This window comes from Bubalus kerabau, chromosome 10 (assembly GCF_029407905.1).
Source record: "Bubalus kerabau isolate K-KA32 ecotype Philippines breed swamp buffalo chromosome 10, PCC_UOA_SB_1v2, whole genome shotgun sequence".
Lineage (NCBI taxonomy): Eukaryota > Metazoa > Chordata > Mammalia > Artiodactyla > Bovidae > Bubalus > Bubalus kerabau.
In genome coordinates, this window is record NC_073633.1 from 26051726 (window position 1) to 26076739 (window position 25014).

Consider the following 25014-nt stretch of genomic DNA (forward strand, 5'->3'; position numbering starts at 1 on the left):
AGTAGTCCTTACCTTCTACATAGGGTGTTGAAGAGCTGAAAGTGGATCTAGGGGGCAAATGGAAGACATCCAGCTCACTGGGCTAAGGGTGGGCAGGTGACCCAAAAATGAGACAATGAGACATATGGAAAAGTCATGGATGCTTCTGGAAAAGATTTTCTTCTCAGACTGTTACAGGAAGAAGGCTCTTCTCCTTCCTTCCTGCTCGGGATGCTGTTGAGAGAATGTGATGTACTTCTTGAACTTCTGAAGCCACCTTTTGACTATGAGGGGATTGCAAAGAGAACTGCAAACAATCTTGAGATCAGGGAGCTACTAAAAAGTCTTGAAAAGTGAAAGTGTTAGTCACTTAGTTGTGATGGACTCTTTGTGACCCCATGGACTGACTGTAGCCTGCCAGGCTCCTCTGTTAAGGGGGTTTCCTAGGCAAGTAGGAGTGGGTTGCCATTGCCTTCTCCAGGGATCAAACCCAGGTCTTTTGCATTGCAGGTGGATTCTCTACCAACTGAGCCACCAGGGAAGCCTAAGACGTCTTAGGACCCACCCCCACCCCCAGCTCCAGATTTCTGGTTAAGCAAACAATAAATGTCCGTGTAGTTTAAAAAAAGAAGACAGAAGTTTTGATGAAGGATGAGAAGAGAGCAGAGGAGGAACCTGGGGTAGCAAAACTGGAGAAGCCCTCTCAAGAGACAGGGCTGGCAGCGCCTGAGCAAGGAGACTTGCAGATGAGCGGCATGTCTGGGACAGTTCAGGGGTCCCCGAGGCTTACACTGCAATCAGCGACCTTGAATAAGCCAGTTAGCCTCTTTGCGCCTCAGTTTTCCCCTCTGTAAAATGGGTATGATAGTGACTTCCTCGTAGGTCACAAGAACTAAACGGGGCAGGGCAAGGCAAGTAAAACATTTAGCGTAGTCTGACTCATTGTGGGCCCTCAGTAAAAGCTGGCAATTATTACCATCTTCTCAACATTTTCCCTCAACGTGGGGTAGGTGCCTAGGATAAAGGGCAAAGAAGTCTGCCTACGATGACTCCCTTTCCCAGTTCGGACTCCAAACACCCAGTCCTCTGGCCGTTGGAGGACGAAGGGCGCGCGCCCGGCTGGAGGCGGAGCCTGCCGTTCCCGCCTTGAGCGTGGCGCCGCCCCTCCCTCCCACGCGGCCTCTTGGGCGATTGGGGCCCTTTCCCCTCCCCCGACCTCCCGCGCTGGCTGCCCAGGCCTAGCTTCCCGCAGCCCCAGCGCCCGGCCGGATCGAGAGGTTTCGGAGGCCGGGCGCGGGCGGCGGTCCAGTGTTGCGGCCACCGGCTGCCCACCTGCCCGCCTCGGGAGCTTTAGCTGCCGCTTGCTGTGCAGGTTTGCTCCGGAGGGTCAGCGGGTGGCGCTGCGGGGAGAAGGAGCGCTGGGAGAGTCAAGCCCGCCAGTCCTCGGTCTCCGGCCGCCGAGACCGCCCTCGCCCTTGGGAATCCTTGGCTACCCAGACGGAAGGAAAGTAGGCGCCGGAGAGCCCGCTCCGCATTTTGATTCATCTCGGGCCCTGTAAGGGTCACATCTTGTGAAAATACCTGTAAAATCAATTTAACGTTCAGTGCAGCGTGTAAAGACAGCTCTAAGAATTTAAAAGACGCCTGAGTCAGAACATTTAAATGCTTGGGTCCTTGTAGGAGCGTTTTAACACGTCTGAGTGCAAAGGGTGGAGAATCGAGCCTGATTGCCCCCACCGTTCACGCCCTGTAAGACTTTAAAAGGGTAAAGAAAATCACCCTAAAAACCCCAAGAGGGCAGTTCCCCGAGGGAGGGAAGAACAGCTGACTTTTTTGAAATTTGGGTTGGTCCTCATTTCCGTGAGCGAAGTTTGCGCCTGCAGAATTTATTTGCAGGCTTAGATCCTTGATAAACAGAATCGCTAAAACACTGAGCTTAACTAAGTAGTGGCTTTTGTTGACAAGTCGATTGTGTTATTAATTCTTAATGTCTCATCCAAGGCAGGAGTCGTTATCTCAGTTTTGCAGGTGGGAAAAAGTTTGGCACAAAAAAGCATTTCCCTTAAATTCACACAGAGGCAACTAGGCTGAGCTGCAAATTAAGTCTAAGTATTCCGACTCAGCTGCGTCCCACTCTAGACCATGTTACAAAACAAATGAGTAGTTACTTTGATGTTACTCATAAAACCAGGAAGTAAACCAAATGTTCTGTGAACATGAAGTGTTAAATCCTAATAACCTATGTCTGTTCTGTTTTGGGAGGCTCAGCTGCTCTTTCAAGAGTTTGATACCTTACAGAGAGGGGGGTTGGAGCAAAAAAAAAGGGGAGGGGGGTGGCGGGAATAATGTCAAGGGAAAAGTTTTGGCTCTAGAGTCTAAACTGTGCCCATCCTTACCTCCTCTTTGTGTAGCTGGCATTCTTTTCAGTGTACTCGGGGTTCTGACTAAACACTGAGGGCTGAGGGCTCACGTGTCCAGGCCTCAGCCACATGAACACACCTTTGCGTTCCTCTCCTGGCACTGACCTCCCTGTCAGTCTTCCTGTCTTGCTCTTTCCTCCGGGTGCTCTTTCCTAATGCTGTTATGTGAAAACCAGTTGTTTTCGTTCAAGTGTGGAATGATGTGTCACTCCTGAAGGATGTTTCTAGAGCTAATGATCAAAAGCTACCACCAGATCTCAGATGAAAGGACAAGTTAAAGAAGCACAAGTAACTCTTGTGGAATTTGATAGCTGAGTTATTTGGAGGAAAAAAAACCAGACGGATTTCTCCCCCCTCCCCTTCCCCGGCTCACTCATAGCTAGAAAGCAGCGGCTCAGTTTTAACCTTAGACATAATAGTAGGGGAGTGTGGGGTGGGGGTGGGGGATGGGGCATCCTTCTGTTTAGTGAATTGGAAAGTTTTCTTTCCCAAGGAGGCTTCTTTTCAGACAGGACCCAGGATGTGTGATATAGTCCCTCCCTGTAAGAGGTGTTCCTCCTCCCCAGCTTGTAGACAACAGAAATTTGAACCCAAGGTAGTTGTTTCTCTGGGGCAGCCAAGCCAGTTTATTTATCTTTTTGCTTTCTTTTACTCAGTTGAACAGATAAGAATCACCAGAAAAGCAGATGGCATCCGGGGATTTCTGCTCGCCCGGAGAAGGGATGGAAATGCTACAACAAGGTAAGGGCAGTCATTTGCAAGAGGTTTAAAGAATTATCCAGAGTGGTCTTTTTTTTGTTTAAGTAACTACTTAATTTCGGCTGTGCTGGATCCTCATTGCTGCACGTGGTCTTTCTCTAGTTGGGGTGCAAGGACTTCTCATTGCGGTGGCCTCTCTTGCTGCAGAACACAGGCTCTAGGGCACGCAGGCTTCAGTAGTTGTGGCCCATGCCTTAGTTGCCCGGTGGCATGTGGAATCTTCCCAGACCGGGGATTGAACCCATGGCCACTGCATTGACAGGCAGATTGTTAACCATTGGACCACCAGGGAAGTCCCAAAATGGTGTTATCTAGGGTATTGTCTTCTATAATAAAAAGGGGAAATTCCTTGGTGGTTCAGTGGTTAGGACTGGCACTTTCACTGCTGTGGCCCGTGTTCAACCCCTGGCTGGGGAAATAAGATGTCTCGAGGTGTGGCCAAAAAAATAAAAAGGACTTATAATGTTCACCAGTACGGTTTCTCTCACAGAAGCCTAAGTTCCTAGGGAAACTAGAATCCTTGAAGATTCTTAAACACTCTTATTGAAAGACAGATTATACAAACGCCTGTTCAGTACCTGCTAGTGCAATAGACTAAAATTTCAAGATGTTCCCATGCTGTGTTGGCAAGCATATCCTGATGACATGGGTGGCCAGTGAACTTTTGAAAGCTGTCTCTTGAATTTTCTCATATCTTAACCTCTAAAATCTCAGAATCCTTCCATATTTGAATTCTTTGCCTATTGCAGATGTTTTCTCTATCTTGAGTCCTTTGAAAATGTAAATCTTCTATATTTTGACCATTTCCATATTGATTTTTTAATGCCTTGGGAGAAAAAAGAGAGACTTTTAATTTTCTAAAAGGACTTTGGTATGATGGTCCATAGAATTAAAATGTATTTGTTATGTGAAAGTAAAATAGAAGACCCCAGCAGAAAGCATGTGGGAAAACAGATGGAAAAAAAAGCCCTTGAGTATATGGAATCTGGCTATGATAAACTTAGACAACATATTAAAAAGTAGAGACATCACTTTGCTGACAAAGGTCCATCTAGTCAAAGCTATTAGTCAAGCTACTGGTTTGTCCAGTAGGCATGTATAGATGTGAGAGTTGGACCATAAAGAAGGCTGAGAGCTAAAGAATTGATGCTTTCAAATTGTGGTACTAGAGAAGACTCTTGAGAATCCCTTGGACTGCACGGAGATCAAACCAGTCAATCCTAAAGGAAATCAACCCTGAATATTCACGGGAAGGACTGTTGCTGAAGCTCCAATACTTTGGCCATCGGATGTGAAGAGCCGACTCAAAGGAAAAGACCGTGATGCAGGGAAAAATTGAAGGCAAAGGGAGAAGGGGGTGGCAGAGAATGAGATGGTTAGATAGCATCACTGATTCAATAGACATGAATTTGAGCAAACTCTGGGAGATAGTGGAGGACAGAGGAGCCTGGCGTGCTGCAGTCCATGGGGTCATAAAGAGTCAGACATGACTTAGCAGCTGAACAACAACCAGGCTTCTTGCACTTTTTCTCATGCATGTACTGTTCTGCATCCACATGGGGTACTCAGTCTATTTACAATAAGGAGAATTTAGTTAGTTAATTTTTTTATTTATTCTTAAGAATATACCCTCTCTCAGTCTTGCTTATGCAACCAGAGATCACATCCCAAGTTGGAACTGTACATGTGTTGTTTTTTTTCCGTCCCCCAAAACTCTAGTTATTATGTGTGAATGAGGCATTTTAGGTAGTGTGGTGAGTTCTACCAAAGAGTCCCTTATTCTTGAGTCTCTTTGTCTAATATTTTCCAACTGTATTTCCATTTTCTAGGATCTTAGCTTTTTTTAAGGCTCTTTCTCTAATTCTTGATTAACATCCTTGTATATAATATAAATGCTTGTTACTTTGAGAACTGCCTTTAGTTTATTTGTGGATTTTTAAATTTTTTACTTGTGCCACAAGGCTTGAGGGATCTTAGTTCCTTGACCAGGGATTGAACCCCAGGCCCTTGGCAGTGAAAGGATGAAGTTCTAACCATTGGACTGCCAGTGAATTCCCTATTTAAAAAAAAAAAATTTCATTTGATTTAGAAAACTTCCCTACCAAAAACCTAAGGGTTTTTTGGAAGTGAGTATTAAGCTGAGAGTTATGCTCAATTATGGGGACTTCCCAGGCGGCTCAGTGGTAAAGAATCTGCCTGCCAATGCAGAAGCCTAGGGAGATGCTGCTTCGAACTCTGGGTTGGGAGAACCCCCTGGAGTAGGCAATGGCAGCCCACTCCAGTATTCTTGCTTGGGAAATTCCATGGACAGAGGAACCTGGCGGGTTATAGTCTATGAGGTCGCAAAGAATCCTCATGACTGAGCATGAGTAGTCCACTGAACATGGATATGACTGAGCTACTGACCCTTACCTTCCCATATCTTATGCTCAATTATATAAATTGAATCCATACTACTATCTTTGCTTTTTGGTCCCTATGGGGGACGTCTCATTAAGTGTGCAGCAAACAGCTTCCTCCTTGTAACCTGAGTGAAGAGGACCTGTTACAGAACCCACACTTCAGCCAACTACTGCTGAGTCTCTCACAACACGTGGACGAGAGTGGTTTAAGCCTCACCCTGGCAAAGGAGCAGGCTCAGGTAAGGGCACTGGGAGAAGGGCTGACTGGGAGGAAGAAAAGAATCTTCTGAGAGAGAGGGGCTCCCACCTGGGATTTTTTCGGTTTTCCAGGCCTGGAAGGATGTTCGACTGCATAAGACTACATGGTTAAGGTCTGAGATTTTACAGAGAGTCATTCAAGAGCTACTTGTGGACTACTATGTGAAGATACAAGATGCAGATTTAACTTCTGAGGACAGAAAGGTGAGGCAGGAAGCAGGAAGTGAGCGCTGGGAGCAGCTGTAGGAATGACGGGGACAGCTGTGGCTTCCTTTGATTCTGTGATATGGGGGAAATGGGAGTTTTGAGTAACGGGTATCAAGAAAGACAGGGACTGTAGTTATGGGGAAAGAGGGGAGTGTGTTGTCAGGGTTTTGAAAAGGAGGATTGACAGGAGAAAGCACTGGCAGCTAGAAAGTTGCCAAAGGGGATGACATGTTTGAGGACTTTGAAGATGTGAAGAACTGCTCATGAGGATGGAGGAGGTGGAATGGGGAAAGTTTTATAGTAAATTCTTTTTTACTTTTTATTCTCTCTCCCAGTTTCACGAGACCCTTGAACAGCGGCTACTCGTGACCGAGCTGACACGGCTCTTAGGTCCCAGCCAGGAGAGGGAGGTGCCCCCACTGCTAGGGCTGGAGAAGGCGGACCTTCTGGAGCTCATGCCACCCTCAGAGGTCAGGGGCTGGGGGGACAGATGTTGGCACCAAAGAAGGGAAATGGCTTAAATTCTCCCATGTATTGAAACATTTCGTGGTTAAACTTTCTGTGAGAATGACACTTGTTCATGGTGGTAGAACTCAAGTAAATAAGAAAGAAAAACATTACAAGGAAGAAAGTAAGAGCTGAAATGCTAAGTCTAGAAATAAATGCAGTATTAGTATATATACCTTGAAATATTGGGTTGGCCAAAAAGTTCATTTGGGTTTCTCCATGAGATGTTGCGGAAAAACCTGAACAAACTTTTTGGCTAACCCAATAAATGGTATTATACCTCCTGTGCATATATAGAATATAATCTGTTTTCACTCAATATATTTTGGACTTATTTTCAAGTATATGGTTATTTTCAAATATATATTACTTTTCAAATTACTGTAAACAAGATGATATCCTCTAAGGCACTCTTATTTTTTCTTTTTAATTGAAGTATAGTTGATTTATAATGTGCAGAAAAGTGATTCAGTTAAGCCATATATATCAATTCTTTCTCAGATTCTTTTCCTTTAAGGGTTATTATAAAATATTGGAGTTCCCTGGGCCATATGTAGGTCCTTGTTGGTAATGTATTTTATATATAGTAGTATGTATATGATAGTCCCAAGATCCTAATTTATTCCTCTCCCCTTCCTAAAGCACTCTCTGCACAGTATCCAGGCATATAGTTAGTGCTCAGTGTCCTTATTATATATCACCAGTTTTAATCACAGATGGATTTCATTGTATAGATGTAGCATAATTTGCTCACCCTTATTGATGGATATTAATTTAAGGTTGTCTCCACATTTTTGCTAGTAGAAACACCATGATAGGAATGTACTAGTTCATACGTGTCTTTGTATGATTATTTCTCAAGTGTTAGTCCTTAAAGTGGGATCACCAGGTCACAGGCCACACACATGGTACACACTGGTACATATTGGCACACTGCCGAGAGGCACTTCCAGTGCCCTAGGTCCCCACATTTTCATCAGCATGGGATCTTGACAGCCACTGTAGTCTTTGCTAACATTAATCTCCCTGGTGACTTGAAATTAAATTTCCCTGATGACTCTCGATGCATTTTCTTTTTTTTTTTTTTTTTGTTAATTTTATTTATTTGACTATGCCTGTTCTTAGTTGAGGCATGCAAGATCTTTAGTTGCAGCATGTGGGATCTAGTTCCCCGACCAGGGATTGAACCCAGACCCCCTGCACTGGGAGCACGGAGTCTTAGCCACTGGACCACCAGGGAAGTCCCTTGATGCATTTTCTTTGGTTATCACTGAGATTGTTATCATCACGTATTCATTGACTGGATCTTCCAAGTTCCGGCTGTCTGTCTGCATCTCCCCCTTCTCTTCTGTGGCTGCAGGATTTTGTGTGTATGAGAGCCCGGCTCCCACTGGAAGTGGAGGAGCAGCTCAAGAAGAAATGCTTCACTGTGCTCTGCTACCACAATCCCAGTTCAGGTGCGTGCCGGCTGTGTCCTGTTCACAGCTGGCCTTCAGGGTTCCTGGGCTGCTCTTTTGAGAATAATGTGTTTGAGTTTTAGATTTGGGACAGAAGCTGGGAAGCATTGGAAATGCTTACTTTTTTGTTCCCTTGCTGGTAGAATAAGAGTGAGGAATTTTTTTTAATTTTTTTATTTTTTTTATCCCCACCCCCAGCCCCCCCAGGAGTGAGGAATTTTGTGTGGATTCCCTTCGTTTGGCCAGTGCTGAGTGGCAGTGTCCTCTTGCTACACGGAAGGATGAGTTCTTAAGAGAATCAGAATGAAGCAGGGAGGAAAGTTCAGGCTAATAGGTGTCCACCTTGTCTTTGTTGTTAAGTTGCTAAGTCGTGTCTGACTCTTTGCAACCCCACGGACTGTTGCCCACCAGGCTCCTCTGTCCACTTCTCAGGCAAGAATACTGGAGTGGGTTGCCATTTCCTTCTCCAGGGGACCTTCCCCACCCAGGGGTGGAACCCACATCTCCTGCATTGGCAGGCAGATTCTTTACCACTGAGCCACCAGGGAAGCCTCTTGTTTTGTCTTTATTTCTGTGATTTAAGAGTCAAGGGCCACATCTGGAATTCAGAGTAAGAGTGAAAGTGAAGTCACTCAGTTGTGTGCGGCTCTTTGTGACTGCCAGGCTCCTCTGTCCATGGAATTCTTCAGGCAAGAATACCTTTCTCCAGGGGATCTTCCTGACCCAAGGATTGAACCCCGGTCTCCTGCATTGCAGACAGATGGAGAGAACTTAATTATGAGAACTGGGCTGTTTTTATCAGGCCATCAGAAGACAACCTGTAAGGAAGACAGTATCTGTAGGGCTGGATGTAGGAGAGGGGTACTGAGACATGGCTTTCAAAAGGCAGGAGCAGTTAGGGTTTTCCCATCCAGCATTCTGTTTCTTTGCCCAGATTTGGACAGTGAAACCCTGAAAGCAGCAAAGGTGTGGAACCTCGCCGAGGTTCTGGCAGGTGAGAAGCAGCAGTGCCAGGCTGCCAAGAGCCAGCAGAAGGAGCAGATGGTGCTGCTGGAGAAGAAGAGTGCCACCTACTCCCAGGTCTGGCAGGGCAGTGGAGTAGCCTCCCTTCTCTTTTACCCTGACCCCAGGGGCCCCTCTAGGGAAGCCAGGGATTTTTTTTGGTCATGCCGAGTGGCATATGGATCTTCCTCAACCAGGCATCGAACCCGTGTCCTCTGCAGTGGGAGCACAGAGTCTTAATCACTGGACATCAGGGAATTCCTAAGCCAGGGATTTCTGATCTGCCTTCTTTTCTGCTGTCTTTTGTGGCTGCCCCCTTCCTCCTGCCTCCTGGGGGCTCAGGTGCTACTCCGCTGCCTGGCCTTGCTGCAGAGGCTTCTTCAGGAGCACCGGCTGAAGACTCAGTCTGAGCTGGACCGCATCAATGCCCAGTACCTGGAGATCAAGTGCAGTGCCATGATCCTTAAGCTGCGGTGAGCTGTGACCCCTGTGGATCTGAGAGACTCCGTCTTACACCCCACCCCTCCAGCCCTCTCCCTCATGGCTTTCCTCCCTGCCGTGCCTGACACCCTGTGGGTGTGCTGCAGTAAATGTCACATAGCCCTGTTAGCCTTTGGATTACTCTAAAGCTGTCAGCATTCTTGGGTCTTTCATTTTAAAGCCTTCTGAAATAGGTGCTTTGCTGTGAGCTAAATTGCTCAGGAATTTGGAATGACTTTGCTTGTCACTGCTCAACCCATACGTTGACCATGGGCAGGTCCTGTGTCCCATTCCTAAGTCTGCTGCTGTCCAGGATCCTCAGCTTGACATTTCTTTCCTCCCCTGGTCAGGATGGAAGAGCTAAAGATTTTGTCTGACACTTACACTGCTGAGAAAGTGGAAGTTCATCGTCTCATTAGGTGAGAACTCCCAAAAGCCTGATACGGCTCTTCCACACACCCCGCACTCTCCAGACTCATTCATTTTTGTGCCTTCCCATTTTTGTGTATTTTCTGAGGAGCCAGATCCTTCTATTGTATCTCTTGTGCCTGGGTTCTTAGGGACCGTTTGGAGGGGGCCATTCGCCTACAAGAGCAGGACATGGAGAAGTCCCGACAGGTCCTGAACACCTATGAGGTCCTCGGGGAGGAGTTTGACAAACTGGTGAAAGAGTACACCCAACTCAAGCAGGCGACTGAGAACAAGCGCTGGACCCTCCAGGAGTTCAACAAGGCCTGCCGCTGAGGGTGGGTGGGGCCAGGAGGCTTGGCTTCTGCAGAGGAACCATCTGCTTGTCTTCCTGTTGAAAGGACCACCTCCACCAGAGGCCACCTTCACTCAAGGGCGTGTGGGGACCCTTGTCCAAAACACTATCCAAAACTCTGTCCAAAACAGAGTCCTTTAGGCACTCTTCTGGTTTTTCTTCCTTGTTTATAAGGACTGAGTCTCTTCTAGAAAATGTAACAGATTTGTATCATTTTATGTACAGTGATTTGTGTCAGCCCTGTATCCTATTTGATTATCTCCTAAATAAAGTGGTGATGTTGTACCTTAGGACTTAAGTCATTTTTGTTTGGACAAAGATAGAAAAAGAACATCAAAGTCTATATGGATAAAGAGGGAGACTTGAGTGCATGCAGAGATGGCTCCCTAATGCTTACTGGAAGGGTGAGGGGTAAAAGGGCCAGCCTGGCATGTGGGGTTTTAGAGGCTTCATTCTTAGATAGCAGAAGTGGACTAAAACTGGGCTTGCTCTTGAAGAATTAGTCTCCAGACTAGTACTAGATACTCAGATGGATAGGAAACTATTCTGTCACTGTGGCTCTAAGTGGGGCAGGAATGATAAAGCTGCTGGGTACCCAGCTAGGTTACAGGAAGGGACACAAGGCATTTGTGTTCTCTCTTCCCTCTGACGTGGTTTGAGGGTTACTTCTTTCTCTGAGAGCAGAGGGTGGGAGAAGATTACCCTGAGGAACCAAGTTCCCTGGTCTGTTTAGCTTAGAAAAAGGCAGGGCCCTGACTGGTGGGGACTACAGGGGACTTCCCTGGTGGTTCAGTGGTTAAGACTCCATGCTTCCACTCTAAGGGGCGTGGGTTCAATCCCTGGTGGGGGAACCCACTTCAAAAAAAATCTGAACAGGAAATAAAGATGTCAGCTTTAAAAAAATGCTGAGGTTGGGAGTTGCTGCAAGCAGAAGCCCAAGACCACCCTCATTGAGAAGGCCCGACTCAGCTTCTCAAACCACTTTCCAGGGAGACTGTCTCAAGATGCTCTTTTGCTAAGATCATATAATGATGGTTTTGGATTGATCATAGGTAAAATTAAGGTCTTTGACTCAGCTTTAAATTTTTCTGTACATTGTGCTTGCTTCCATTTATCTGTAAGTGCTGGCCCACACAAAATGAACAAGCATTTAGGTTGTGTGGTCAGGCCATTCAAGATAGCCGTTCTCTTGCTTTCTGTACCTCCCCTGCTTGACCAGTCCCTGCTTCACCGGCACCCGACTCACATGAACCTGCTTACCCCTTAGATCAGAAGGGCTCCGCCTGCTAGCTTATTAAAGAAAAACATCTGCCTTTCTAGGTTGTTAACCTGAGGGGCTGGGAGGGATGTGGCCCAGCTACTGGTTTCCCTGGTAACTGATGAGCCAGCCTGACTTAATTCCCCCTATAAATGGTAACCTCCTCCTCCCCCTAGTGAAGACTGCTGTCATGTCCGGCCTGCCCTCTGCCATTGCAGGGGTGGGGGGTGTTTCTCTGGCACCCTTGGCTGTGGATATGTAAAATTCCCTGTCCAAGAAGCCTGTCTCTGTCACTGTCTCTGGGCTCTTTCTTTGGTTTCAAGGCTGAGCTACTATGAGGCTTGCAGGCCTGTGAGGTCAGCCCAGTATCGATTAATGTAAAAACTCTAATAAAACAGTCCACATTGCTTAGTTATATGTATAATTTTTAACCTATTTCAGGGAAATGTTTTCAAACCTACAGAAAAGTTGAAAGAATAGTATGATAAGCACCAGGATACTTTTTATTCTTCAATTTTTAACTTTCAAAATGTTTTTATTTTTTGGTTGCTCCACGTGGCATGTGGGATCTTAGTTCGAACCTGTGCCCCCTCCATTGGAAACACAGGGTCTTACCTGGACCACCAAGGAAGTTTCTTTCTTCAATTTTTAAGTTATTGTTGATTTACAATGTTGTGTTAGTTTCAAGTGTACAGCAAAAAGTGATTCAGCCTTCCTGTTCTATACAGTTGGTCCTTGTTTTTTATCTATTTTACACATATCTGTTAATCCCAAACTCCTAATTTATCTCCCCCCACTTTCCCTTTGATAACCATATGACTGTTTTCTACATCTTTGAGTCTGTCTCTGTTTTGTAAATAAGTTCATTTGGATCATTGTTTTAGATTTCACAAATAAGTGATATCATGGTATTTATCTTTCTCTTTCCAACTTACTTCACTTAGCATGATAATCTCTAGGTCCATCCATGTTGCGACAAATGTCATTTTTCATTCTTTTTTTATGGCTGAGAAATATTTATATGTATATATATATGTCACATCTTTATTCATCTGTCGATAGACATTTACTTTGCTTCTACATGTTGGCTACTGTAAACAGAGCGCCTATGAACATTGGGGTACATGTATCTTTTCTTTTTTTTTTTTTTAATTTATTTGACTGCACTGGATCTTAGTTGCGGCACATGGGGTCTAGTTCCCTGACCAGGGATTGAACCCAGGCCCCCTGCATTGGGAGTGTGGAGTCTTAGCCACTGGACCACCAGGGAAGTCCCACATGTATCTTTTTTAATTAGAGTTTTCATCTTTTCCAGATACATGCACAGGAATGGGATTGATGGATCATATGGTAACTCTATTAGTTTTTAAAGGAATTTCCATACTCGTCTCCACAGTGGCTGGTATCAATCTACGTTCCTACCAATAGCACAAGAAGGTTCCCTTTTCTCCACACCCTCTCCAGCATTTATTGTTTGTAGATTTTTTGATAGTGGCCATTCTGACCGTGTGAGATGATACCTCATTGTACTTGTGGTTTGTATTTCTCTAATAATTAGCAATATTGAGCATCTTTCATGGCACCAGGATACTCTTAATCTATATTCAACAATGACTAACATTTTGCTTTTCTTTCTCTCTCTCCCTCTTTTGTCTCCTCCCTCCTCTCTTTTTATGGTGGTTTAGTTGCTAAGTTGTGTCTGACTTTTTGCAACCCCATGGACTGTAGCCCACCAGGCTCCTCTGTCCATGGGATTCTCCAGGCAAGAGTGCTGGAGTAGGTTGCGGGTTCCTTCTCCAGGGGATCTTCCCCACCCAGGGACTGAACCTGGGTCAACTGCATTTCAAGCAGGATTCTTTATCAACTGAGCCACCAGGGAAGCCCACTCTCTCTTTATAGAGTTATGTAGACTTTTTTTTTTTTCCTGAACCATTTTATAATAAGTTGAAGACATCTTGACATTTCATTCTGTAAACACTTAAGCAGGCAACTCCTAAAAATAAGGGGACTCCCTGTATAACTAATAAAATGGTGGTCCAGTGGTTAAGACACTGCACTTGCACTATAGGGGGCTTGGGTTCGATCCCTAGTTTGGGAATTAAGATCTTGAGCACTGCAGCCAAAAACTAGGGAAAAAAAATCAATAATTTCATAATAGTTATTATTCAGTCATATTCAGATTTCTCTAGGTTTTTTTCTTGGTCTAGGTTCTAATAAAGATTCATACATAACATTTGGATATTCAGTTCAGTTCAGGTGCTCAGTCGTGTCCAACTCTTTGAGACCCCATGAACTGCAGCACGCCAGGCCTCACTGTCCATCACCAACTCCCTGAGCCTATCCAAACTCATGTCCACTGAGTCGGTGATGCCATCCAACCATCTCATCCTCTGTCGTCCCCTTCTCCTCCTGCCTTCAATCTTTCCCAGCATCAGGGTCTTTTCAAATGAGTCAGCTCTTCTCATCAGGTGGCCAAAGTATTGGAATTTCAGCTTCAACATCAGTCCTTCCAATGAACACCCAGGACTGATCTCCTTTAGGATGGACTGGTTGGATCTCCTTGCAGTCCAAGGGACTCTCAAGAGTCTTCTCCAATACCACAGTTCCAAAGCATCAATTCTTCCGTGCTCAGCTTTCTTTATAGTCCAACTCTCACATCCATACAGGACCACTGGAAAAACCATAGCCTTGACTAGACAGACCTTTGTTGGCAAAGTAATGTCTCTGCTTTTTAATATGCTGTCTAGGTTGGCCATAACTTTCCTTCCAAGAAGTAAGCGTCTTTTAATTTCATGGCTGCAGTCACCATCTGCAGTGATTTTGGAGCCCCCAAAAATAAAGTCAGCCACTGTTTCCACTGTTTCCCCATCTATTTCCCATGAAGTGATGGGACCAGATGCCATGATCTTCGTTGTCTGAATGTTGAGTTTTAAGCCAACTTTTTCACTCTCTTCTTTCACTTTCATCAAGAGGCTCTTTAGTTCTTTACTTTCTGCCATAAGGGTGGTGTCATCTGCATATCTGAGGTTATTGATATTTCTCCCGGCAATCTTGATTCCAGCTTATGCTTCTTCCAGCCCAGTGTTTCTTATGATGCACTTTGCATATAAGTTAAATATGCAGGGTGACAATATACAGTCTTGATGTACTCCTTTTCCTATTTGGAACCAGTTTGTTGTTCCATGTCCAGTTCTAACTGTTTGACCCGCATATAGGTTTCTCAGGAGGCAGGTCAGGTGGTCTGGTATTCCCATCTCTTTCAGAGTTTTCCACAGTTTATTGTGATCCACACAGTCAAAGGCTTTGGCATAGCCAATAAAGCAGAAATAGATGCTTTTCTGGAACTCTCTTGCTTTCTCCATGATCCAGCGGATGTTGGCAATTTGATCTCTGGTTCCTCTGCCTTTTCTAAAACCAGCTTGAACATCTGGAAGTTCACAGTTCAAGTATTGCTGAAGCCTGGCTTGGAGAATTTTGAGCATTACTTTACTAGCGTGTGAGATGAGTGCAATTGTGCAGTAGTTTGAGCATTCTTTGGCATTGCCTTTCTTTGGGATTGGAATGAAAACTGATCTTTTCCAGTCCTGTGGGCACAGCTGAGTTTTCCAAATTTGCTGGCATATTGAGTGCAGCACTTTTACAGCATCATCTTTCAGGATTTGAAATAGCTCAACTGGAATTCCATCACCTCCACTTGCTTTGTTCGTAGTGATGCTTCCTAAGGCCCACTTGACTTCACATTCCAGGATGTCTGGCTCTAGGTCAGTGATCACACCATCGTGATTATCTGGGTCATGAAGATCTTTTTTGTACAGTTCTTCTGTGTATTCTTGCCACCTCTTCTTAATATCTTCTGCTTCTGTCAGGTCCATACCATTTCTGTCCTTTATTGAGCTCATTTTTGCATGAAATGTTCCCTTGGTATCTCTAATTTTCTTGAAGAGATCTCCAGTCTTTCCCATTCTATTGTTTTCCTCTATTTCTTGGCTTTGATCACTGAGGAAGGCTTTTCTTATCTCTCCTTGCTATTCTTTGAAACTCTGCACTCAAATGGGTATATCTTTCCTTTTCTCCTTTGCTTTTCGCTTCTCTTCTTTTCACAGCTATTTGTAAGTCCTCCTCAGACAGCCATTTTGCTTTTTTGCATTTCTTTTTCTTGGGGATGGTCTTGATCCCTGTCTCTTGTACAATGTTAGGTTTCTTTAATTTTTTTTTTAAATAGATCATTCCTCCCACTTTTTTTTTTTTTAATAAAATTAACTTTCTGAAAAATCCAAGCCAGTTACCTTATAGAATGTCCCATTGTCTATTTCCTGTGGTGGCAAAGTTGTTCCTTTCCTGTCCAATATAGTAGCCATTAGCCATAAGTAGCTATTTAAATTTAATTAAAATGAAATAAAATGAAACTTTCAGCAGGTTGGTGGTTACTGTATTAGTGCAGACAGATAACATTTACATCATTACAGAAAATTCTATTGGACATAGTGCTATAAGCCTACATTTCCTGTAAACTGGAAGTAGGTCTTCAGGCTTTATTAGATTCACTTTAAACATTCTTGCAAAGAATACTTAATAGATGATATTACGTACTTCACATTACATCACCCTAGAGCCACATCAGGTCAGAATATCTCACTATTACTGACGCTGAGTTTGATTCTTGGTTAAGGTGGCAACTGCTGTATCTCATAAATAAAAGCACATTTTCCTTTTTGCAGCTAGCATCTGGAAATGAATATCAATCATCTCAAGACAGTTCTTCATGATAATTTACTATGGCATTCAGCATTTCCTCATTTAATTAGGTGTTCATCTTGAACCATACTAGATTTAGGTATTTGAAATAATAAAGATAATAATGAAAAAAGAAATGGACCCTGTCCTCAATATTCATAACCTATAGACAATAGTAGACACACAAAAAACACCTAAGGATATCAAGTAACAGAAAGTGCAAATAAATGTCACTAAAAACCAAGAGAATTGAATCAGGAATCATAAGGTAGAGCCGTGGTAGGGAAAGGCAGATTTGATTCGGATTTATACAGGCAAGTTTGGGATAGAATTTTGGAAAAACTGACAAAGATGAAGAAAAGGGAAGGAGTAGTATGTGAAGGTATGGAGTTAGGAAGGAGCAAATCACGTACCAAAGAAAGCCTTGTTTGTCATCCCAAGTTAATAAAATTCTAGAAACATGTCCCATGGCTTCAATCAAAACTCTGGAAAGCTGGTGTTGGAGAAATGTTTAGATACCCAACCTCCTGAGAAAGCAAACTGGCTTCTAAGGCAGTTGTTCCCAGCCTAAGCTCCTTAAATGGCATGGGGATGGACAGTCAGGTGTTTCTTCTGTTTCTAAAAGCCTGATGAAAATTGAACATTTGCCTGCCACAGGGGTGCATAAGCTACTTACAAAAAATCTTCATAGGCTGAAAAACAAAAATACTGTGCTTTGAAAAATTTTTTTTAAAAATTCAAAACAAAAGTATACAGGGACTTCCCTGGTGGTCCAGTGGTCAAGAATCTGCCTTGCAACAGAGAGCTGTGGGTTTGATCTCTGGTCTGGAAATCAAGATTCCCACATGCCCCAGAGCTGCTGCTGCTGCTGCTAAGTCGCTTCAGTCGTGTCCGACTCCGGTTTAGCTAAACCTGGGCACTGTAACTATTGAGCCCTCAAGGATCTCACGTGCTGCAACTAAGACCCGACACAGCCAAACAAATAAAAGAAGTGTACAGCATAAAAGACTGAACCACACCCCCCCCAACACACACACACCCCATTACTCCTATCCACCTCCTTAGAGCAACCAGTTTGGTGCATATAGCACCAGACTTTTTCTAAAAATATGCAAGCAAACATACAGAATTATCAGCTTATATTACTGTTAAAGTATGGCTGTATCATAATTTAACTTCCCTTCATGATGGATATTTAGATTGTTCCCAATTTGCTCTATTACAAAAATGTTTCACTGGATATCATTGCATATGTATCTTGCTCAAGCGCCTTTGCTTTTTTTGGTATTATAGTAAATTGGTATATTAATTCTAGCTATTTCATGAAAAAGTGAATTAATTCCTGAGCTTATGAAGGTAATTTGGCAGAAAAAGTCTTTCAAAACAGTTGCACAGTTTGAAGGGACACAAAGTGGCAAAGGGGCACAAAGAGTGTTCAGTGCTCCTGAAGGGAGCCCTCTATGGTTTGTCTTGGCCCTTTCCTTCTTCACAGTGACTGATGGTTAGTAGGCAGAAACTTCTCTGTTGTGGAGGTGAGAGGGGAGGGCAAGCAAAGGAGCTGAGTGAGAGCTGAGGGTTAGCATCTTGGACCTTCTTTGCACCTCTCCCCCTCACACTTTTCGGAAAAGATTTGCCTTTACAGTCTCTCCTTCATTCTCCCACACCTCTGTCTCTCTTGACTTGTCTCTCTTCCATCTGATCAAGAACCAAGGAGTCAACTTATCATGAATGAGGTTAGTGAAAGTGAAGTCGCTCAGTTGTGTCCGACTCTTAGCGACCCCATGGACTGCAGCCCACCAGGTTCCTCCGTCCATGGGATTTTCCAGGCAAGAGTACTGGAGTGGGGTGCCATTGCCTTCTCCGATTTTACATGCAAATTACTCAACAAAGATTTTTAAAGCACATCCTATATTAACAGAACAGGTCCTACAAACCTGTAAAAAGAATTTACCCTAAAGAATCTTTTATATTCAAGTGGCCAAGGTCCAGCCACAAAGTGGCTAAGGCCTGGTCTCAGAAAAGTACAAGTGAAATGTAGAGAAACCTAAACATACTATGCCTGTTGAAGAGAGAATGTAAAGCAAACGTAAATGATTAACCCCGAGTTTAGAAGAGGGTTATCCAAAGAACAAGATCAGGGCTCTCCAGAGATTCCAGACCACCCAGCTGGAGCCAGGCCCTGAACCAGAAGATCTCCCCAGAATCCTGCCACCTTGTGAGACCTGTCGGCATGCTAACAGGCACCCTTCCCCTGCCCCTGCCCTCCCGCCCCGACTCAGGTCCTCATTCTGTGTCCCTGCAAATTGTTCTAACTCTTCCTCCTCTCATACAACACTGCCAAGTTAATGTTTATGATTCTGATTAGCTATTCACAGGTAGTTTGTGATTTGCACTTCATGTTGTCATTTCTCTCTTGAAACTATATCAGGTCACCCTACTGTGTACCAAACATAGCACACATGGCTGAGCTGGGGATTCAAGCCCTCACGGTGCAGCTTGACTTTGCAAACTTTTCCCACCACACACGTTTTCTGCTCACCCTAAGTCACCTCCCCAGTGGGCTTACTCATCCTTCCATGCTTTTCTGTGCTTGCTATGGTTCTACCTACCTGGCTGGTTCTATCCTCTGCTGGAAAAATCCTATCATTTTGGAGGCCCACCTCTAGTTCTGTTTCCCCATTATCATTCCAACTAGAAAAGGTCTCCGTGTCATTTTACATCCACTTCTTTAAGGTGCCTGTTGTCCAGACCTTGAATTTCATCACCTATTGGGCAGCATGTTTAATCTTATCTACAACATCAGAGGGCCGCTGGTTGTAAAGCATGTGTCCTCAGTCTTTGTGGACTCCTTTACTCTCTATGATTTTTAAGGACACCAAAAGAGATTTTATTTATGTTAAGCCTTATGTATAGATATTTATGATATTAAAAATTAAAACTGAGAGACTATCATCAGTCTTTTCGAAGGATATCAGGGAAAAAAAATTATTCAGTTTTACTAAACACAGAGGTTTTTTCAATATAATTCTTTGCCGAGATGGAGTTAGGCAGTATCTGAGCTCTAGTTAGTCACAACTGCTTTGATATTTAAATATGATCTTGATTAGATCTCGGTTTTATAAAAGCAGAACTCAATCCCTATTGGCAAACACAGAACTGAAAGTGCTCTATAAAAAAATTTTTTTATTGAAGTATATGTTGTATTAGTTTCAGGGATACACCACAGTGATTCATATATATATATACTCATATAATATATGAATATATATATAAAAAGAATGTATATATACATTCATATATTGTATATATATGTACATACACATTCTTTTTCAGAGTCTTTTTCCTTATAGATTATTACAAAATACTAATATTTTGTAATATTACAAAACAGTTCTCTGTACTATACAGTAGGTTCTTGTTATCGGTTTTATATATGGTAGTGTATATATGTTAATCCCAAAGTCCTAATTTATCTCCAACCCCCTTCCCCACCATAAGTTTATTTTCTATGTCTGTAGGTCTATTTCTGTTTTGTAAGTAAGTTCATCTGTATCTTTTTTTTAGATTCCACATAAAATGATATCATATGATATTTGTCTTTCCAAAAGAGCTTTATGAACATGTCACACGTAAGGAGGCAGCAAAGAGGAAGGCTTAAATGGTTTTCTAATATTCCTTGAAATTTTATTTTCCTCCTCCTACTACAGATAAAATGCCACTGAGTAATATCAAGTAAATGAATTAAAAGCCTGTCTTTTAAAAATATATAAATTTATTTATTTGGCTGCACTGGGTCTTAGCTGTGGCATGTGCAATCTAGTTCCCTGACTAGAGATCAAACCCTTGCCCGCTGCATTGAGAGTGTGAGTCTTAGCCACTGGACCACCAGGCCTTAAGAATGGGAACTCTTTATTCAGAAAACATTGAAGATAATTGCTGGAAGTTTACTTGAACATTATTTTAAAAACTATTTAAAGACTGAAGAGATGAATACAATATAGAATGGTTTTAGTTGTCCTAGAGAAAAGCAAAGAAAAAATCCAGGTAAATTACATTTGGCTTTGAAATATGGTTTGACATTTACATGTTGAGATGATGTATCTGACAGTCCAGACATTCACAATATTTAAGAAGCTGAATATTTTCCTGATCAAAAAAGGTTTCAAAAACTGAGAAAACATGCACCCCAGTGTTCATTACAGTACTGTTTACGATAGGCAAGACATGGAAGCAACCTAAATGCCCATCAACAGAGTAATGGATAAAGAAGATGTGGTACTTTCCAATATCCAGTAATATTAAATGGAAATATTACTCAGCCATTAAGAAGAATGAAATAAATGAAATTATTACTCAGCCATTAAAAAGAATGAAATAATGCCATTTGCAGCAACAGTGGACCTAGAGAGCGTCATACTGAGTGAAGTAAGCCAGAGAGGGAAGGAGACTATCCTATGACATCCCTTACATGTGGAATCTAAAAAGAAATTACACAAATGAATTTGCTTATAAAACAGAAACAGACTTCCAGACTTCCAGAAGGAGCTTATGGTTGCAGGGGTTGGGGTGGGGGAGAGGATGAGGGGCAGGGATAGTTAGGGAGTTTGGGATGAACGTGTACACACTGCTATATTTAAAATGATGACCAACAAGGACCTACTGTATAGCACATGGAACTCTGCTCATTGTTATGTGGCAGCCTGGATGGGAGGGGAGTTCAGGGGAGAGTGGATACATGTATATATGGCTGAGTCCCTTCACTGTTCACTTGGAAGTATCACAACATTATTTGTTAATTGGCTATACCTCAGTACAAATAAAAAGTTTTTTAAAAATTAAAAATAAGTAAATAAATAAAAACTGAAAAAATTTTAAATATTAATTCATTAAAAAAATGTCCATTGCATGTTAACATTAAATAATACATTTTAATTAAAAAACTGTATTTTCCGAATCAAAAAGAATGTATGAGAAGAGTGATATTGTTTTATATTTTTGCAAATCTCCTTGGTATCTGACTTAATAGAAGACAGCTGGATTCTCATATCTGCTTTCTGTTACAATAAGTGGCTCTAACTGAATAAAGTAAGTCAAATCTGGTCTCACACAGACATGGAGGAGATCCTCATATACTTCCTAAAAGAGTCTAAGAGAGCCCCAGGGTCCTTATACCACATTTGGGGAAACATCATATTGTAAAAGAAAAAGCAATGGGTTGAGAATCAGAAGAAATGGATTCTTATTCTGGCTCTTCCTATATAGCTGAAGTATAACTTTGTTCAAAACACTTAACCTCAGTTTTCTATCTACAAAATGGGTATATTAATAAGTTCTAGTATGTCCTGAGCCTTAGGTGAGATAATATATTAATATGTAAAGTACCCTGCATGTGGTAGAGCTTAATAAACATTAGTCTGTCCAGAGAAAGACAAATACTGTATAATCTCACTTATAGGTGAAATCTAAAAAGCAAACTCATAGGAAAAGAGATCAGACTTGTGGTTGCCAGAGGTGGAGAGTGGGAGAAGGCTGAGTTGGAGGAAGATGATCAAGAGGTACCAACTTCTAGGGGTTTCCCTGGTGGCTCAGTGGTAAAGAATCCAGCTATCAATGCAAGAGACAGGAACTCAATCCCTAATCCGGGAAAATCCCACATGCCTCGGAGCAACTAAGCCTGTGGGCAACAACTGTTGAGACTGGGCACCCTAGAGCCCATGGTCTGCAAGGAGAGAAGCCTCCCCAATGAGAAGCCTGCACACCACAACTAGAGAGTGGCCCCTGCTTATCACAACTAGGAAAAAGCCTTCGCAGTCACGAAGACCCAGCACACCCAAAAATACATAAATATGATTATATGTTAAATAAGAGAAAAAAAAAAGAGGTACAAACTTCCAGTTATAAGTTATTACTAAGGATGTAATGTATAACATGGTGACTATAGTTAACATTGCTGTATGATATATGCTATGCTATGCTAAGTCACTTCAGTCGTGTCCGACTCTGTGCGACCCCATAGATGGCAGCCCACCAGGCTCCCCCATCCCTGGGATTCTCCAGGCAAGAACACTGGAGTGGGCTGCCATTTCCTTCTCCAATGCATGAAAGTGAAAAGTGAAAGTGAAGTCGCTCAGTCGTGTCTGACTCTTAGCGACCCCATGGATTGCAGCCTAACAGGCTTCTCAGTCCATAGGAAAAGTTAAGGGAGTAAATTCTAAGAGTTCTCATCTGAAGGAGAAACATTTTTTCCTTTCTTGTTTCTTTTCTTTTTACTGTATCTATATAAAGTGATGTTAGCCCAACCTGCTGTGGTAATCATTTCACAATGTATGTAAATCAAACCGTCATGCTGTATGCCTTAAACTTATACAGTGAGGTTGTCAATTATTTCTCAATAAAACTGGAAAAAAAATGAAAAACAAACAACAAATCCAAAACTAGTAGCTTGTGGAGGAGGACTGTTAAGGCATTGCTATGAGTGAGAGTGACTGCTGAAGATCGGAGAGCTAGAGGGTCCTACAGAGGAGAGAGACCTTTCATAGGTCTTCAAAAGAAAGAAGACTAGAAACAAGCAGAAAGACCAAGGAAAGATCACAGATTTTATACATTTTGAAAAAAATGTTTCCCATATAGTAAAAACATGCTTACTATAGAAAACTTGGAAAATACATTTTCTCTGCACATACTAAAGTTATTCTGTATCATGAACATTTCTCCATATTATTAAATTTTCTCTGACAACACTGATTTTAATGGCTGCTTAAGATTTCATTGCATGGATGATTTATTTGACCATACCCCTATAAGATATCCAACTTGTTTTACATTTTTTGTAATCACAGAAAAATGTCGCACTAAGCATTTCTCTTAATGACTCTTTGTCCTCAGTTCAGTTCAGTTCAGTTGCTCAGTCATGTCCTACTCTTTGCGACCCCATGAATCACAGCACGTCAGGCCTCCCGGTCCATCACCAACTCCCGGAGTTCACTCAAACTAATGTCCATCGAGTCGGTGATGCCATCTAGCCATCTCATCCTCTGTTGTCCCCTTCTCCTCCCGCCCCCAATCCCTCCCAGCATCAGAGTCTTTTCCAATGAGTCAACTCTTCGCATGAGGTGGCCAAAGTATTAAAGTTTCAGCTTAGACATCAGTCCTTCCAATGAACAACCAGGACTGATCTCCTTTAGAATGGACTGGTTGGATGTCCTTGCAGTCCAAGGACTCTCAAGAGTCTTCTCCAACACCACAGTTCAAAAGCATCAATTCTTTGGCGCTCAGCTTTCTTCACAGTCCAACTCTCACATCCATACATGACCACTGGAAAAACCATAGCCTTGACCAAACGGACCTTTGTTGGCAAAGTAATGTCTTTGCTTTTTAATGTGTTATCTATGTTGGTCATAACTTTCCTTTCAAGGAATAAGTGTCTTTTAGTTTCATGGCTGCAATCACCATCTGCAGTGATTTTGCAGCTCAAAAAAATAAAGTCTGACACAGTTTCCACTGTTTCCCCATCTATTTCCCATAAAGTGATGGGACCAGATGCCATGATCTTAGTTTTCTGAACGTTGAGCTTTAAGCCAACTTTTTCACTCTCCTCTTTCACTTTCATGAAGAGGCTCTTTAGTTCCTCTTCAGTTTCTGCCATAAGAGTGGTGTCATCTGCATATCTGAGGTTATTGGTATTTCTCCCGGCAATCTTGATTCCAGCTTGTGCTTCTTCCAGCCCAGCGTTTCTCATGATGTACTCTGCATATAAGCTAAATAAGCAGGGTGACAATATACAGCCTTGATGTACTCCTTTTCCTATTTGGAACCAGTCTGTTCCATGTCCGGTTCTAACTGTTGCTCCCTGACCTGCATACAGATTTCTCAAGAGGCAGGTCAGGTTGTCTGGTATTCCCATCTCTTTCAGAATTTTCCACAGTTTATTGTGATCCACACAGTCAAAGGCTTCGGCATAGTCAATAAAGCAGAAATAGATGTTTTTCTGGAACTCTCTTGCCTTTTCGATGATACAGCAGATGTTGGCAATTTGATCTCTGGTTCCTCTGCCTTTTCTAAAACCAGCTTGAACATCTGGAAGTTCACAGTTCACGTATTGCTGAAGCGTGGCTTGGAGAATTTTGAGCATTACTTTACTAGCGCGTGAGATGAGTGCAATTGTGTGGTAGTTTGAGCATTCTTTGGCATTGCCTTTCTTTGGGATTGGAATGAAAACTGACCTTTTCCAGTCCTGTGGGCACAGCTGAGTTTTCCAAATTTGCTGGCATATTGAGTGCAGCACTTTCATAGCATCATCCTTCAGGATTTGAAATAGCTCAACTGGAATTCCATCACCTCCACTAGCTTTGTTCGTAGTGATGCTTTCTAAGGCCCACTTGACTTCACATTCCAGGATGTCTGGCTCTCGGTGAGTGATCACACCATCGTGATTATCTTGGTCATGAAGATCTTTTTTGTACAGTTCTTCTGCATATTCTTGCCATCTCTTCTTAATATCTTCTGCTTCTGTGAGGTCCACACCATGTCTGTCCTTGATCTAGTTTGTGAATATTGTCTAGGATAGCATTCTAGAAGGAAAATTAGAGATGGTATGTCTTAAGGTTAAGATCAAAGGCTCTGAGTCAGTTGACCTAGGTTTGTACCCCATTTAAACCCCTTCTTAGAGGGGCAAGTCACTTAACCTCTCTAAGACTTAGTTCCTTTACCTATAGATTAACATTTCCTACATCACCAGGTTCTTGTGAATGTAAAGTGCTTTTCATAGAACCTGACACAAAATAAGGGC

At 42.8% G+C, this 25014-nt stretch overlaps 1 protein-coding gene across 5 annotated transcripts; it reads left to right on the forward strand.

Annotated features, from left to right (window-relative positions):
• Window positions 1-1181: 1181 nt before the first annotated feature.
• Window positions 1182-10519, forward strand: HAUS4 (HAUS augmin like complex subunit 4). 5 transcript variants are annotated; one of them, XM_055537074.1, is made up of 10 exons: window positions 1182-1534; window positions 3056-3140; window positions 5657-5799; window positions 5891-6022; window positions 6361-6495; window positions 7893-7989; window positions 8924-9069; window positions 9334-9464; window positions 9822-9890; window positions 10032-10519. In XM_055537074.1, the coding sequence occupies exons 2-10, from the start codon at window positions 3086-3088 to the stop codon at window positions 10213-10215; spliced, it is 1092 nt and encodes a 363-aa protein (XP_055393049.1). In that variant the 5' UTR covers window positions 1182-1534; window positions 3056-3085; the 3' UTR covers window positions 10216-10519. The 5 variants fall into 5 exon arrangements, with proteins under 5 accessions (XP_055393049.1, XP_055393051.1, XP_055393053.1 ...); XM_055537076.1 differs by having other exon boundaries at window positions 1182-1487; XM_055537078.1 differs by having other exon boundaries at window positions 1182-1351.
• Window positions 10520-25014: the final 14495 nt, after the last annotated feature.

Bases quoted from the DNA above. Each gene is read 5' to 3' on its own strand.
- HAUS4 (XM_055537074.1), top strand. From the start codon at position 3,086: ATGGCATCCGGGGATTTCTGCTCGCCCGGAGAAGGGATGGAAATGCTA. The intron at 3,141-5,656 runs GTAAGGGCAGTC...CGTCTCATTAAG, and splicing joins GATGGAAATGCTACAACAAG to TGTGCAGCAAACAGCTTCCT. The intron at 6,023-6,360 runs GTGAGGCAGGAA...TCTCTCTCCCAG, and splicing joins TAACTTCTGAGGACAGAAAG to TTTCACGAGACCCTTGAACA.